The following is a 16753-nucleotide window of genomic DNA, read 5'->3' as shown; positions in this document are numbered from 1 at the left end:
CCCTCCCTTTTATGCAAGGCCCCTGTGAGAGAATATTGTTATCATATTATAGGACCGTTGAAACCACTTACTGGTAAGGCACCATTTCTTAAAGGCTTTTAAGCTTTAATTAATGAATTTATTAATAGTGAATTCATAATTTACTAATGCTTTATAGATCAGTTATAAGCATTTAATAAGAACAACTTTTGGGCTTCAAGATTGTAGGAAATCCTCCCCCAGCACGACACTTTGCTTGTGTTTCAAGCGAGCTCGAACTCATTACGGACACCTCTCAGATGGAGTGTTTCACCAGTTATCCTCAGGAAAAGGACTGCAGGACATCTGGAACTAAATCCATTTATAAACAGCTTATATTTGGATGGATTGCAGAACCCTTTATTAATGAATTACTAACATTTATAACTTTTGCTAATTGCTCATTAGAAATTCAGAAACACTTTATTAATGTCATACTAACATTTATAACTGCAAACCTCATGAATTTTGAAAAATCTTGAAACTGTAAGTACTTATTAATGGTTTACCAACATTTATAACTGAATTATTACTAAATAGAAACACACACTATTACCAAAACATTTTATTTGAACAGGTCACAGTGATATAGGAGAGACTGTCAAATAAGAGAATGGGGAACGTCTTAACTTAAAAATCAACACTTAGTCTGTTGTTTTCTCTGCATTTGCACAATTTTAAGTTCTGCATGCAGATTAACAGCTAGTCAAACTCTGTGTATAAATCAATAAATCATTATGCAATAATAAGCCTGCAGTTGTAAATGCTAATAAGGTGTTTAGAAATGGATTTTGTTCCTGAAGCTCTTTTCCAGAAGAAAGTGGTACTGGATATTAATACTAATGCATTATATGGAAGCAGCATTTTAATACTGTAGATGGTTGAGGTGCAGCTAATTTTAATTCATTTTAATTTTTTAATTTATTTACTGTTGGGTTGTTTAATCTGTAACAACTGTTCATATTTTATAACATGATTATATAAAGATTTTAATCAGCAAAGTAATAGAAACTATTGCAGTGTAGTAAAAAGTACAATATTTCCCTCTGAATTGTAGTGAAGTAGAAGTATAAGGTAGCATAAAATGGAAATACTCAAGTAAAGTACAACTCCTGCTTGTACTTAAGTGTTGCCTTATATGGTGTTGCTTTTCAGTGTTCAGTACAAAATACACTGAAACAAAAAACAAGAACAAAAGCAGCCAAGCTGACAAGACTGGGGACAAAGGCTTGGTATAAATAGTGAAAGTCTGATCGGGGAAGAGACCTGAGAGACAAGGTGAGTGTGTGGCAGAGAAGTGGAAACAGGTGTGTGGATGGGTGGGGGAGATGGGTGAATCGGAACCGGGAGAGAAGTTTGAGGAAATCAGGTGAGTGAGTAGAGGGGGGCAGGTCTGGGGAGATGAAAAGAGGTGGGAGACATGGGCTGAGTGGAACAGAGGGACAGATTGTGACATGTATCTACACTCCTAAGAAAGCACAGACGATCACAGTAGTTGTGATCATAAATCCTGCATCTTTGGAAAGAAGTTCAAATGTAAAATTAGTTTGAAGGGGTAAAAAGTTTGGGAACAGACCTACAGAACAGTTTGAGGAAAGCCTCAGCAAAATTTTTGATTGGAAGAGAAAAAATTTAGTTTCTGTTTCTCTCAGTCAAGTAAAGGATAAATCCAGTCTTTCCAGCCTGCCCAAACAAAAAACAAACCACCTGTTTGAGCCCTACGCAGTCCTGGTTTAGTCAGCTTCAGAATAAATTCAGTCTTTTTTAATAATCTCCTCTTGGCTCTCTGAATAGATACTACAGATACTTCTAGTTTTGAGAATTAGTACAACCATTAAAGACAAAGACATTTTTTGTCATCATGATTTTACTGTATGTGTAGGGAATGCTGCTAAAATAAAATTAAAAAAATACTGGGTTAGCACAAAAGACATGAAGCATTCCATTACAGTCCATGTTTTATGAAACACAAAGATGTAAGAGCAAGTGTATGTACAACCATATACAGTGTTCAATACAATATTACAAGAATGTCAAAACACTTCATTGATATAGTCGGGTAATTTGCAAATATGCATACCTTTTATGTCAAAGAATCTCCTAAACAAAAAAGCTGCAACATATTTGATTACTGTGAATAATAATATGACACATAAAATATATACATATAAAATGACTTTAATATCAATCCAATTTGTTTGGTATATATTTGCTTATTATTACAGGTACTTTAAAAGAAGGTTCTCATAATAAAAGTTGCTTTTAATTACAGGTCCCCTAAGTGGCCAGTGCTAGTTGCTGACCATGAAAAAAATTATTTCACAAAAAAGTACTCAACAGCAAAGCTGACTACAAATATGGCTTCAAATTCAAAGCCTCTCATCATGAATATCTCTCATGTATGCCTTAAAAATAACAAATATCAGTGCATAATAATTACATTAAGGTTAGTTAAGTTTAGTTTCAGCTGAAGCGCACTTCCAGTGGTCCATAATACTGGTCAATATCAGGATACAGTGTTATTCAGTCTAAAAAAAATAAATGTTTAGCCTTACATAACTATCAGAAGAGGAGCCTAATGCAGTATTTATAAAATGTTAATACCAGTAAAGAGATTTCAAATAACATCACTAACACAAACACATTTTGCATTCTAAAAAAAAAACTGCTTCACACTGGACAATGATTGTATGGTTAAAGAAAGAATAAAAGTAAAATAGGACCTTGTGTCTGTGTAAAAACATTCAAAATCCCGTAATTATACATGTAGTGTATCTTTTAAAATATTTAGCAAGTTTAAAATTAAATAGTAACAACAACTTTTATCCTGTAAAATACAGACATCAAGATTACCCTGTAAAGGAGATTTTGTCTCTCAAGTTTAGCTTGAACTTTAATTAGCTTTAATCTAAATCAGAGCAGACAAAACTTCAAAATGGCACCACCTGCTGCCTGTGGTCCATGTCAGCTGGGAGGATTTCAGCCCGAGGAGAGGACAGTGCTGTCAGGAGAGGCCGAACACAGACCTACTGGTGTCTCACTCCCCAAGCACAAAAGGTTTGAGAAAGACCAGTTTTAACACACTTTGAAGAAACCAGTCCGTTTCCTACAGTGTGTCAGTATAGTCTTATTGACCAATCAGAGCGCTTTACACTACATGCCACATTCAAGAGTCGCACACACATTCATACATTTCGGTTTTTTGCTCAAGGAGACTTCACCATGCGGAGTGGAGGAGCTGGCCATGGAAGCACCGACCTTCTGGTTAGTGGACGACCCGCTCTACCTCCTGAAACCCTAGCTGTATCAGATGTAGAGATGGCTGAGTGTTCTGAGTCAGTGGTTATGACTGGGTGATTGTTTGATGGCTTCCGTTGTTGTCTATATAGTAGATTTCCACATTTTTTACTCTCATGATTCTTGTTTCACCAATTTCTGGCCTCATGCATTGGCAGTGGGCAGGTCTCTATCTGGTTGTGTTTTCCTGTGAGAAAGAAAGAATTTAGAGATTTTGGGATAAAAATTTATACTACTGTATGGAAAGGGAAATGAAAAAATTGATCTCCATGTTACTGTCTAAAAGAACATAAATGCAATAAGACAGAGTTTTATATGTTCCACAGGTCAAGCACCGATGTTGCCAGAGTAAGACTGTCTTACAAACACATGTAGCAGATGTTCATGGTGATATTTTGCTCGCAAATAAATGTAAGATTCCATGAAAGTCTTCAGTAACTTTCACAACAAATTACAGTCAGAGAGGCTGTGGCTGCATGTTAAGGTTGGAGGATGGTCATTCTGATCTTTATTTGAGTGTTTTTCAGCAACATAAACAGGTGTCAAGCTTTTTTTAAATGATTGTAAAACAAGCCTATAGTCTCTTTTACCAAATTAATCACTATACTACAAAAATGACTACTACTACTCATGATGCAAAGACACATCAAATATACAACTAATAAAACTGCAACTAATGTACTATACTATACATATTTTAGTTCTGGGTCGTATGCATGTTGAGAAAAGTTACCTTTAATTAGGTGAGAACAATTTAAGTTTTTGTATGTAATTTCAGTGAGGCTTTTTTCTGTTCTATTATGCATTTTTCTTTGTTTTATGAAATGTTTTGGTTTTAGTCATTTTTTTAGGCTCCTATTATTTATGAGTACGTACAATTTGGTTTCTGCTCATTCCTGTGACTGAAAATGGAGAGAGCCGGTTTGGATAAGAGAGTGAAAAGAAGCAGCTTACAGCAGGTACTCCAATGAAGGGGTTAAAATGGTCATTCTCAGTCTCCACAAATTATTCATTTCCATTCTACTGTATATCCATGTAGGCTTACTGTGTACTGTGTGAGAGTGAATTAACATACTCGTGTTTGGTGAGGGGGGCTTTGTCGCAGGTGACCTCTGTAAACTCCTTGGTGAGTGTCTGAACCCCTGCCGGTTGCATACTGCCTCTTGGAGTGGACATACCATTCAGCTTCATTTCTCTGCAGCCAGGACACACACAAAGGTTTGAGTTACAATGATGATAATTTGCTGACGTACACAGTATTTTGTGCAAATAGACATGGATTAAACACACATTCCCTGAAAGACTTTTCCAAAATGCTCCTCTTCACATTCACACCGACTTACCCATTAGTGGTTCCCGCTCCTTCTTCGAGCATTTTGAGGCCTGGAACTTTCTGGCCAAAGAGTTTCACAGCAATGGACATGAGAAGGCCACAGCGATTTCTGTAGCAGCAGGTGACATCTACCACCAGGAACACCACCAGGAAGATCACCATGACGATGCCAATCACACTGCCCTTGGTCATGCTGCGGCTGCTCTCTGCGACGAGAGATGACAAAGTCTAGATGAACATATGGCTAACACATCGCTGATGTGTAATTAATCTCACAACTATTTGTATCAACAATCTCATTGATTATGGTAAACTGGAAGTGCTGAGCCACATTTTCTGGGTAACATGCTAATGTGTGTGGTGTAAGAAGTAGGAGGCCACATACGAGGCTGCTCTGCAATGGTGAAGTTGAACGTGGCAGGGATAGAGGAACCGTTAACATTGACTGCTGTGACTTCCAGTAGATAGTCTGACCCGAAAGACAGGTCTTTAAGGGAGACAGAGTCAGCATCGGATGACAGCTGCATCTCTTTCCAGTCAGCCCCTTTCGTATCCTGGTTAAAGAGAGCAGAGGAGAGGAAGGAAGAAAGTCAGGAAACAAAAGGACCAAAGAGGAGAAAGAGATTGAAAGAGTCTCTTACCTCTCGGTATCGTATTTTAAAGTGCAGCAGAGGCGATCCACCGTCATCAGTCTGTTTAAGAGGGATGGAAAAGGAGTTGCCCTCAACTTTCATTTCATCAGACGACAACGCTGGACTGTCTGGTTCACCTACAGGCAAGAGGCGAGAGAGGGGAAAGAACTGATGAGCAACTGATGACCACGGATTTATATTTAACAGTAATGATTAATAATTAACACCTACTCATTGGATTTAGTTATACTTATTTATGTAGGCTACATACAGTTTGACTGAGTACTGTCAGTTTATTATTTCATAGTTTGGTGGACCACTGTGAGCGCTTTACCTCCTGAGGATGAATGACAGGAGATTACATGGTGTCATCAGCAGCATGAGGGAACATCAGGCAGCAGATGATGATGTCATGGAGAGGTTATGATGATGGTTGCATGAGAGAGGAAAAAGAAAAATTCATGATAGCAGATGAAAAGGAAAAGCAGATGAGGAGACATATATACCACATACACACTAGCGTTCACACTCTACTCAAGAAATGCACATCATCTATACATTCAAGCAAATGTATAAATGTGCAAATATGTACACGCACACACATACTGTATATCTAGTTAATGCACCACACATACTGAATGAAATGCGAATTTGGTGTGTGTTGTCAATGTTTGTTGCTAATGGGTTGGAAGTAAGTGTAGTACGTACGTATTCCCTGGGTGCAAACACTGATTGTGTCGGAGAACTGTCCCAATCCTACTGCGTTCAAGGCAGCCAAATGCACCGTGTACACAGTGTACGACTTGAGGGCAGTGATAGCTAGAGGATCTACAAAAGCAAACACAAACACACATACACACACACACACACACACACACACACACACACACACACACACACACACACACACACACACACACACACACACACAAACAAAGACACATCAGCTTATGAACAAAATTAAATGGTTTTACATATGTGTTATATAAAGGGAGTATACAGTTTAAGGTATAAGCAGTTTAAGGTATAGCGATTCAACAACTTTTTTTCTTTAGAGAGAATCATGACACACAACTTGAAACCCTCTATGAAAAAGCAGATGTTCTACCTGAAGCTGGTACTGTGACCTCCTTCCACTGTTCTGCTGCACTCTGCCTCCACTGCAGGACAAAACTTGTGATTGGCGTTCCTCCACTGATGGGTGGGGTTTTAAGGGAGAAGCGGACTGAGGTCGGTCCAGGTGAGACTGACAGGTAGCGAGGTCGACCGGGCTGGGCTGTGTGTCAGGAGGCAGGGAGGAGGATTGAGGATTGAGGAAGGAAAAACAAATGTTAGGAAATGGCATAGGAGCATAAATGCATGTCAGAGTCCCATTTATAACTAAGGCCATCTGTGTGAAACATGGTTACAGCTGTTTGACTTTATTTTTTTCTGAAATACAAAGCTAGACATGAACTCTTACTGTGTATTGCGACATCTCTCGATGCATTTCCAGAGGTGCTGACAGCCATGCAAGAATACACACCACCATCAGAGGGCGCTATCGAATCTATCACCAACACACCATCCACCACGTGGACGCGACCAGGAGCAGAGTCCTAATGGAGGCCGAAGAAAAAAAGGACAATTACATATTAGAAATATGACACATACAGATTATCACAACATTAGGTTCCACATCTAGAGATCTGGCCACATTCCAAAAGCAGCATCATTACTGTAAATATTTAATGGAATAAGTTTTGCTGTAAACGCACACATTAAGTGCTGTCAGGATCAACGTACAGTCAATTTAGCAGTCACATTTATAAGGAATTGAGCAGTGGATAATAGCCATAATCATATTAACTATGACTGGCAAAGGGGGGCATCCTTTTGCATTTACAGTGTCAGTTTTGCTGCATGAAGGTGAATTTGTGTAGTCATGTCCATACACCCTTACCAGTGTGTGTCCACTGTCCTTGTTGAGCCAGTACAGCTCAGGCTGAGGATTGCCAGAGACGTTACAGGACACAGACACACGCTCACCCGAAGACACACTCAACTGCTCTGCTGACACAAACACCTCTGGGGCCTCTGAAATGAAACATGTCAATTATCATGACATTAAAATGTATAGAAATATTCACATTTACAAGGGTCACCAGAGTACAACAGGATAAAGTAACAAGTCAAAGTGGTACAGAACTGAACCAACCAAAGACATGAAGCGTGAGGGTAGCACTGTCCTCATCTATCTTGTTGGTGCCTTTGCAAATGTACACCCCACCGTCAGCTCTGGCAACAGACCGTATAGTCAAATGGCTGCGGTCCGCGTTGAACAGATGACGTGAGGGGTCAAATGTCACCGGCCTGGGAGTAGGAAACGCAGAGGAAAATACACACTGCATGATGTTGTAATGATTCTTTATTCATGCCAGATACTTACTGGCGCAACTTCATGAAGTGGGATAGCAGAAAGAGGCCAGAGGAACGAGACAGAGAAAAGGTTGGAGGCGCAGACGAGTGATATAACTGAACATTAACAAAGCTGATAAGGAAATTTCAGCTTTGCACACATACGTTCTGTTCCATGCACTGGCACACAGAGAAGTTGCTAAAGCTACATAGCAAACACTGAGTCAGGGGCACTAATCCAGATACCAACACAAAATGACCCAGTTTTGTTGCTGATGGTTGATTGTCTTAAGCCAACTTTTGTAATAAATATACAATTGAGTATTTATGAAAAACATCTTAGCAAATTGAAATAAAAGATAAATTAACTTTAATGCAAAAGCTAACTGAAAAGTAAATAGGCTTAAAAGGGTTTAGATTTTTGCCATGATGTAAAAGAAGTAGAGAGAGTTCAGCTCAGCTACAATGTCCCTGTTAAACTTGTACATTATCAACATAATGCATAAAATCATGTCTTACATGGACCAGGTGATATTGGGTTTTGGTAGACCGTCCACCAAACAAAGCAAGGAAACGTTGGTTTCTGGTCCAGCAATCACTTTTTTCACCTCTTCTCTCACATGCACTTTAGGAGGAGCTGCAGGAGGGGATTGTATTTTAGGGCATAATTAGGTCCGGTTTACGTAAGTCACACATCAGATCCAGAAAGGATCTTTGGGTCACAAGTGAACACACATATAAAAAATGTATATGAACAACAATAACAGAAAGACAATACCAGTTCCTAAATAGGGAGAATACCATCAATACCACCAATCTCAGCATCATTAAAAATAGACCTGAAAAAGCTACTCACCATTGACAACAACAGAGACGGAGAGCTGCCGATAGATGGGCCTTCCTCTGATCTGGGCCTGACACACATATGTCCCAGCATCCTCTCTCTTCACTTTTTCAATATGGAGTGTGTTGTCAGTCAGCTGACGCACACGTTCTCCCTCTGAAGTGAGAGATAGCAGCACAGAAATGCAGAGACAGACAGCAAAAGACAGAGTGATGGGTAGAGGTAAAGAAAGAGAACATCAAACAAAAAGAAAAAGTTCAATTTCTCGATGAAGCCCAATGTTCAGTGATATCACTGCAGCTGCATCACAAGGACAGCACGGCAATTAGTCAAAGAAACACTGAACTCTGTACACATTCAATCCATTCAGTTTGCTTGAAAAGCAAAATTAGTTACAGGATATACAAATCTAAAGCATATATCTGTAGGATGTCAAAGTAACATTTTATCATGGGTAAAAAAGCAAGGGCTCACTCAAATACAAACTATGTTACTGTAAAGGTGACCTGAGGTCTGTTTTTATCTAAGGTTTGCAAGTGCTTAAATTTTCACTTGTGATACCAAAACCTGCATTAATCAATTTATTGGGCCACTTGGGGGCAATGTCACTCTCTGAACACAACAATGACATATTATCATGACGTCAAGGTGTTTCAGCAAAAGTGCTATTTTCAAATTCAGCAGATGCGGAGCAACATTACTCATTTAAGGTCATGCTTCAGGCCACCACATAAAAGGGAAGTCCATTTTTTAACTCTCCTGTTATTAGCTCTCACATTAGCTTCTCCATGAACCATACGTGGACTCTGTTCTAATCACCTCTGTACCTAAGCATATTTTGTGATGACAGTACATTGAAATCAAGAGTTAAAAACCACAAAGGCAAACAAGCAGCAAACCATTGGTGCTTTGTTTGACCCGGTTCACCCTCACAAGACCTATTTTAAAGTAAACATAATAATTTGACTCATCATTGTTGTAAAAATATTGATTAGAACAGCTTTAAAGCACACAGCGTAGAATAACCAACTTGCTTTTTAATTATTAGAATTATACTGTACAGGTGTATAAGGGAGGTTTATCTACTTTTACTGTATGTAAATTAAGTATTTGGTGTAGAACTGCAGTTGCATATTGAACTGATACTTTACATATACATTTATATAAACGGTGTCTTTATCTCCACCTGTAATGTCTCTTCTGGGTGTATGTAGCTATGCTTGACAGACTAAATGATCTAACTGAGCTGGTACAGAAAATTAAACTGCACTGATGGCAGCGGAGAGTTTTTGATCTAAAGCGAGAGCAGCATTCATTCATTATCTGCCATTTACATTTAGCTTTTCAGCCAGCCAGCTCAGCAGTCAGCCATTCAGTCAGGCATCTAGCAGCGCTGAGTGGAGCAGAGAGGTACACTGCTGAACATTACGACATTACCCATCACTTATTTTAGTAAGTAATAATCAAAAAACAGCACAAAAGCTGAGCAAGTTTACAAAATGAGGAAAGCTTTTTGTAACCATAGAATAACCTTCATACTGCAGGGAAGCCCCATAGGGCCCTGGGTGCTGATCCTACCAGTAGAGGGAATTTCTTTCTTGTCTCTAAGCCAGTGAACATCAACTGCTGGCTTGCCAGTCACCAGGCATGGCACCATCCCGTTTGCGCCCTCCAGAAACTCATAGTAGGTTTTTCTGCTTTCAAATGATGGGTCCTCTGACAAAACAGAAGAAGATTAGTGCTCATATGCTCAACATTACCTATATAGAAAATCTCCCTATACAGGTTCAGCAACATGACTGACCATTTAAGTATGTTTGTGTGTGTGCAGCCAGTTGTCACATACCATGAACATACATCGCTATTTCAAATTTTTCTTCTTGTGTGTTGTCATAGACACACAGACAGGTATATCTGCCTGCATCCTGCATCGTAGCCTTCTTAATGACCAATTTAGAGGAGGTTTCATCCAACCGTACCACGATTTCTTCATCATCAATGTCCTCCCCATCCTTCTGCCATGTTATATCTCCCTCTTTTCCCACTAGGACAGGAGAGAAGAAGGGAGGAAGAGAGGGAGTGTAAATAAATGTGGAGATTTTTTTTTTTTTTTTTTTTAAAGTATCACATAGACATGTTTCTTTAGTTATCAAATGAAATAGAAGTGACTCACATTTACACAACAGTAAGATCTCTTCTCCCACCTGCATATCTTGCTTTGCGGTAATGATTTCCATCTTTACATCTAGAGGAAGAGAAGAGTTTTGTTTGTGTTTTGTATGTGTTTTTGCTTTTTACAAAAGGCATTTAGAGAACCACACCTATGATTTGATCCAAAAAATAAAATAAAATAAAATAAATACTTGTCCATGTACTAAAAGTGATTCTAATTAACTAACTGAAAAACTACTACGAAATGGGGAATACAATGTTGGTCTTTATTCTGTACTAATATTCTGAAATACATGCAGAGCGCATTTCTCCTCAGAAAATAATACTCTACTAATTGCTCTAAACACAGTGTTCCCAGCTGATGGAGAAGTTTTGAGTAACAGTTGACAAAGCATATTGGTTTTTTCTTGCTCATGGTTCCATGGTTTCTTTGTAAATTCTTATGCATCTTAAATCTTATGTTTTATACTGTTGAAAAACTATACTATAATCCATCAGCCTTTCCACATGCACAAAGGTGTCAACTGTTTATAAGACTGTTCATACTTGTGTTTTCGCTGTTTATACAGGCATGGATACATTATTTGGGACAAAAACTGTCAAATATTGGTTATTTCCTGCTTACACTTTAAGAAGCCTTCTGGAATACTTCAGCCATGCCGTGTGTATCAAATCATATCATTACAACTCTGTCTATGCTGCTAAATCTCAACAACATCAAAAGATCTTACCTGTGCCATACCCCAGCAGAAGCACTAGCAGCAAAGCCAGTTTCAGGAGAGCTGATTTGTTCGTCATGCTCACCTGGCTGCAGGTTACCAATCCCATAAGATTTCAGATCAAAACTCTGCAGTTGGTCTGCTGAGTCTGAATGTTTTGTTTTTCCGGTCAGCACACAACTGGACAGAATGTTTAAATGCTTATCTAATAAAATTTACAAAACTAACTACAAATCTACTACACAGCAAAGAAACTTCAAATATCTTCAACTCGGTATCACGCTGACATGCAAACACCTGCTGCTGCCAGACCGCCCACGATAACTATGACAAAGAGAGGGTCTGTGTCAGAGGTTATATAGGGGCACAACAGCTGAGATGAGAGGAAATGTGAGAGGGGTAGGGTAAAGAGAGAGAGAGAGCAAGAAAGCACCAGTCTCTCATCCCTCATTTAACCCCAACAGAGTAATTGTCAAAATGGGAGGTGATGATGTGAGTGACATCCGTCCCTCTCTCATTCCCCCAGGACTTCTCTCTATATTACCTCACAACTGTCCCTACCTGTCCTTTGTCTCCCTCTGTTTTTTTAACCTCTTTGTTTTCTAGCTGCCTCCCCTCTCTCTCTCACACTCCCCTTTCTCTTCAACCCGGCTCCCTGTCTCTCTCTCCAGGCTACCGGATGAAAGAAGGGGAGGCAGGCCCCCAGGGGAATAAAAGATGGAGAGAGATATTTTTATCATCCCATCGTTTTTTCCTCTCCCGTTTAAAAAGGGTCGCATTCTTCTCCAGCACAAGGACCAAACTGCCCATATACTTCCAAGTCCACCACACTGCCACATTCACATTTGCTGAAAACATACATTATGTATGAGGTTGAATTCAACAAACCTCAGTGACACCCTCTTTATTAAAAAGAAAATGTTTTATTGACTGTGAAAAACAACTCATACTCAGTGATCTGAAAAATAAGAATAGTTCAAGTACAAGTAGTAGTCAAACAATATGTAGTCAAGTTAAAGTTAAATCAAAATAGACTTCAAAGAAATTTAATCCAAGTAAAACTTCAAATAAAGTCAGCGATATATAGAAATATACCCAAGGGTTTCGAATTGGCATGAAAGGTTACATAAAATTTGCTAATTCACATATATATATACAAATAGGTACATTTGGAAAGTGACACAGTTTTCGTAATTTTGCCTCTGTACACCACCACAATGAATTTGAAATTAAGCCGTCAGAATGAGACTGAAGTGTAGACTTTCAGCTTTAATTCAAGGGGTTTAACAAAAATATGCCATTAACTGTTTAGGAATTACAGCCCTTTTTATACATAGTCCCTCACTTTGACTGAAAATCCATTTCGTGGCAGGGTGTGACCTGTTCCCACGTTATGTCATGACAGATTAAGCAGATAAAAGATCTGGACTTGATTCCAAGTGATGAACTTGCGTTTTGTAGCTGCTCATGGGAACTCTCAATACGTGGTCCAAAGAGGTGTTCTATACATACATATATATATACTCTGTTCAATTGAAGTGTCCCAGTAAGTCAGTAAGTCCAGTAAGACAGTGTGACAGCGAGTCAGCATGAGCAATATCAGCACCCTGAAACAGAAGCAGCTAACTGGAAATCAGCTTTCCTAGATTTCATTATTTACACCTGTTTTTTTTACTACTGTGACATGTCAAAGCGAGGTCCATCAAAAAACTGTTTAAATTAGTTGTGGTCATTACACAAAGTTTGATGCTATATGATTAAACTTGCCTGGGATAAAAAGGGTCAACATAATAACCTCCTTGACTGAAACACCCAAATGCACACACACAATCACACACACACAGAGAGAGAGAGAGAGAGAGAGAGAAAGTCTGCGTCACTACCCTTTCATCTATGTGGTGTTAGTGCCCACCGCCAGTCAAAGGTTCCCTCTTCTGGGTCCTATAACTTCCACTGGCCAACAGCCAGCCTGCCCTTCCCTCCCCTCTTGATAGACTATCAGTGTATCCACACCATCGTCCAGCCAGCCAATCAAAGGGTAGGCAGCCCAAGGGGCCACCTATCAGGTTGATGATCAGGAGGTGCTATTATGGCCCATTAGAACCGAGTGTGCTCATAATGAGGGCAGTTAACAAGGGCCATTAACGAGGGTGGGCACACACTCGCAGCTGCTTATATCACATTTGTCTGAGCTGTGTTTTTCTCTTGTTCACTCCCCTAATTGATAAAAAAGGACCTGTTTTCATTGATGCTGCTGTCCACATTGGGTCACTGCAGGCCCAAGACTCAACAACAAACTACAAAGATACTAAAACATCTTTATGTAGAGAGGCTTTATACTGCATTTTCAAGGTGTGTTGCAGGCATTACGTGCATCTTTTTGGCCTGCTTCGTGTTATTCTTTAGAGTAAATATATCCTTTCTACGCAAAGTGTAGAAATGATATTAAACTCTGCAAAACAGTGACTTGTGATGCTTTAGTCCCAGTTACACCTGTAAAATGTGAATGAAGTGCAAGCATTTTTGGTTTAGATGGCTGCACTGGTTAAATGGAAGTTTATCTGTATGAAAGATTAGGTTGAAATATTTCCACTGCAGGTGCCCTGTTTACGGTGCATTAAAAAATAATTTAAATGACAAATCTACACTTAACCTAATGTTAAAGGGTTCAAAAACCACACAGAGAATAATTCACTTACTCAGTCACACCACAGCACTTCTCTTTCAAGGAAACCATCTTTATCGAGTGAAACATTAGCTAAATAGTACAAACGCCGGCATAGAGAGTGCATGCTAACCAAACAGCCAAGAGTTTAATCCAAGTGATCAAAAAAAAACCTGCATAATGCAGCATTAAATTTCTCTAATGAGCAACACGACTGACATGTTGGGTGGGGTATCCTCCTTAATGGACATTCCCTGCAATTTTTAGTCCGTTATCCATTTTAACTTGTCACACTGTTGGGAGTTGTTTTATGTTTTTTTTAGCATACTCCAATGCAAATAAATGCAAGTAATTAATGATTATGCAAGTATTAGCTAATAGCTGCATTCACCCCCCCCCACACACACACACACACACACACACACACAGACACCCACACACACACACACACACACACACACACACACACATACACACACACACAAATATATACAAACAACACTGAACATTCAGTGGTCCTCTCTTTGTCTTTGTGGCCAATAAATAAACAAAATATTGAGAACAATTGGTTGTTCTGTTGGTTCCAAAACCCCCACATTACATTATTCTTATAATAATAATCAAAAAACTCCCCCTCTCTCTGTGCCTCTCTCTCTTTGTGAGCTTTTCAATACTTCTTACAAGCTCTGGCTCTAGTAGCTTATGTTAAAATGTTAACATAATAGCTCACATTTGAAGTCCTCGGCAAGTTTCCCTGTCTCAGAAATCTAGCAGCTAGCAAGGAGTCAGTGATTTGCTAAAAGACAATTCAACAGGGTGTTTGCTTGTGGACAGAACACGTGTATTGTCTGTGTACCCGTGCGCCTGTTTTCAATTCCATCTGTTAATACATAGACAATACCCAAAATACACTGTCTATTGTAAAAATATAATACATTTACATAATACATTTTTGCGCCTGTGTACATACAGACACAAAAACAATGTATACACTAACACATCCGCATGTAACACACAGACTGACAGAAACAATAATATGACAGCTGAAGACGTGCGGACGAGACAGGCAGGAAGGAGAGAGAGACAGAGACAGACTCTCGTGACTGGAGAAGACACACCCTCACTCTCCCATTTGTGCGAACAAACCAGACCTATTTGTGTGTGTGTGTGTGCATGTCCCCAAGTATCTTTACAATACAGATAAGCTTGGCTCAGTGGTTTATGTAACTGTAACCACACTAAACAGTGCTGTCTAAAGCTATTTCTCTAGATAGGTGTAGTGAAAGGACAACAAAGGATTATATTTAACACTACATTTTTTTCCACACTTTTTCCTACTGAGATATGCTTTGTTTGTCAAGACAGCTTCCATCTTTCACAATAAGCTGAAAAAAATTGTTGGCAATTGTGGAAATGACATAAATCACCAAATCTAATCTGCATCTGGCATGAGTGTGTGTGCGAGAGACACGCCTAATGTAACAAATATTGTAAAGGCCTCTTGAGCTAATCATGATCATCTCAAAAATTGTGAGGTAAAGCAATGAGACAGGTAACTCCCTCAAGTGTACCTGTGTGGTGACCCCTCAGTCCAATCGAGATCATTTCTGGACTGAACACAGACACACAGAATGAACTCTGATCAGTGGTGTCTGAGATATTGTTCTTGAGGGATGGACAGACTAAATGGATGGAAACAGACTCATAGTTTTTTTTTCCAGGGGTTTATCACAGAAGTAAAATATGAGCCTGTAAAAAGGGATTAAACTTCACTCGGGCCAACTGAGAAACCATGTTGCTATCTCAGTTATTCCGATCCCGCAACAGCTTCCATGTCAGTGCCAATTTATACCAATTTACTGTGAATGAAATTCCTACAGCTGACAGGATAAGAAGTATTTCATGTTAAAGTTAAAAGCTAAAATACTCATAGAAAATAAGTCAAACTTAGGAGCAAGTGTGTCATTGTCCACAGTGCAGTGCTTACATGTCATCACTCTGTAGTGTTACTGTAACAGAAAAGATGCAGGAAGTATTTAGTGCTCACACACAAAGATAATAATCAGTGCTTACCCTGCACATGTGACACCAGAATGGTTTGTGCACATGCGCCTGTGTATGTGTGTAATGCCCAATGCACGTCCTCCATCCAGCTCAAAGTATGGTTGACATAACCAAATACCTATACCACCACGCTGGATGAATATGTTAGTCTGTAAGTGTGTGTATTGCAGAGTATGTTATTCTTGCATGTGCTCCCTTCACAAGCTAACTGAAATTAGCTGTAAAATGTTTTAATATCATTAATCCTTTTGAAAGCTGTGGATTTTATAAATAAAAGGTTTAAAGAGTCATTTAAAGACTCACTACAGGGGTGGTTTTAATTTGAATATTTTGAAAGATAGAGAGAATATAATATTGTTCACAGCTAGGATGTAAAGTCTTTGATGCACACTATTAACTCATCTCACAATTGTAAGTCGAGCCATCATATGTCAAATGCACTTTGTAACAGTAGTGATCAAAACAGTTAAACAACATATACAGTGTTCCTATAGCCCATACTTCTGGCTCTAAACAGTGTTTTCCTCCAAACATTATTGCTAAAGATTTAAAATGTAGAGTATCCATAAATAAAGCTGAGAAGTGGGGTAGATGATTTTTGGAAGGTTTTTC

The 16753-nt window shown here is 39.0% G+C and overlaps 1 protein-coding gene across 1 annotated transcript; it reads right to left on the bottom strand.

Moving 5' to 3' along the window:
* Positions 1-1963: 1963 nt before the first annotated feature.
* On the bottom strand, positions 1964-11792 carry ncam3 (neural cell adhesion molecule 3). The gene is made up of 16 exons (XM_040118658.1): positions 11425-11792; positions 10695-10766; positions 10368-10565; positions 10100-10237; positions 8534-8677; positions 8197-8314; positions 7478-7632; positions 7223-7356; positions 6743-6878; positions 6389-6556; positions 5989-6108; positions 5290-5417; positions 5034-5202; positions 4659-4854; positions 4391-4510; positions 1964-3502 (listed from the first exon to the last, which is right to left on the bottom strand). The coding sequence occupies exons 1-16, from the start codon at positions 11519-11521 to the stop codon at positions 3460-3462; spliced, it is 2136 nt and encodes a 711-aa protein (XP_039974592.1). The 5' UTR covers positions 11522-11792; the 3' UTR covers positions 1964-3459.
* Positions 11793-16753: the final 4961 nt, after the last annotated feature.

Source organism: Xiphias gladius, chromosome 22, assembly GCF_016859285.1.
Source record: "Xiphias gladius isolate SHS-SW01 ecotype Sanya breed wild chromosome 22, ASM1685928v1, whole genome shotgun sequence".
Classification (NCBI taxonomy): domain Eukaryota; kingdom Metazoa; phylum Chordata; class Actinopteri; order Istiophoriformes; family Xiphiidae; genus Xiphias; species Xiphias gladius.
This window is presented reverse-complemented; position numbering and strand designations above follow the sequence as displayed.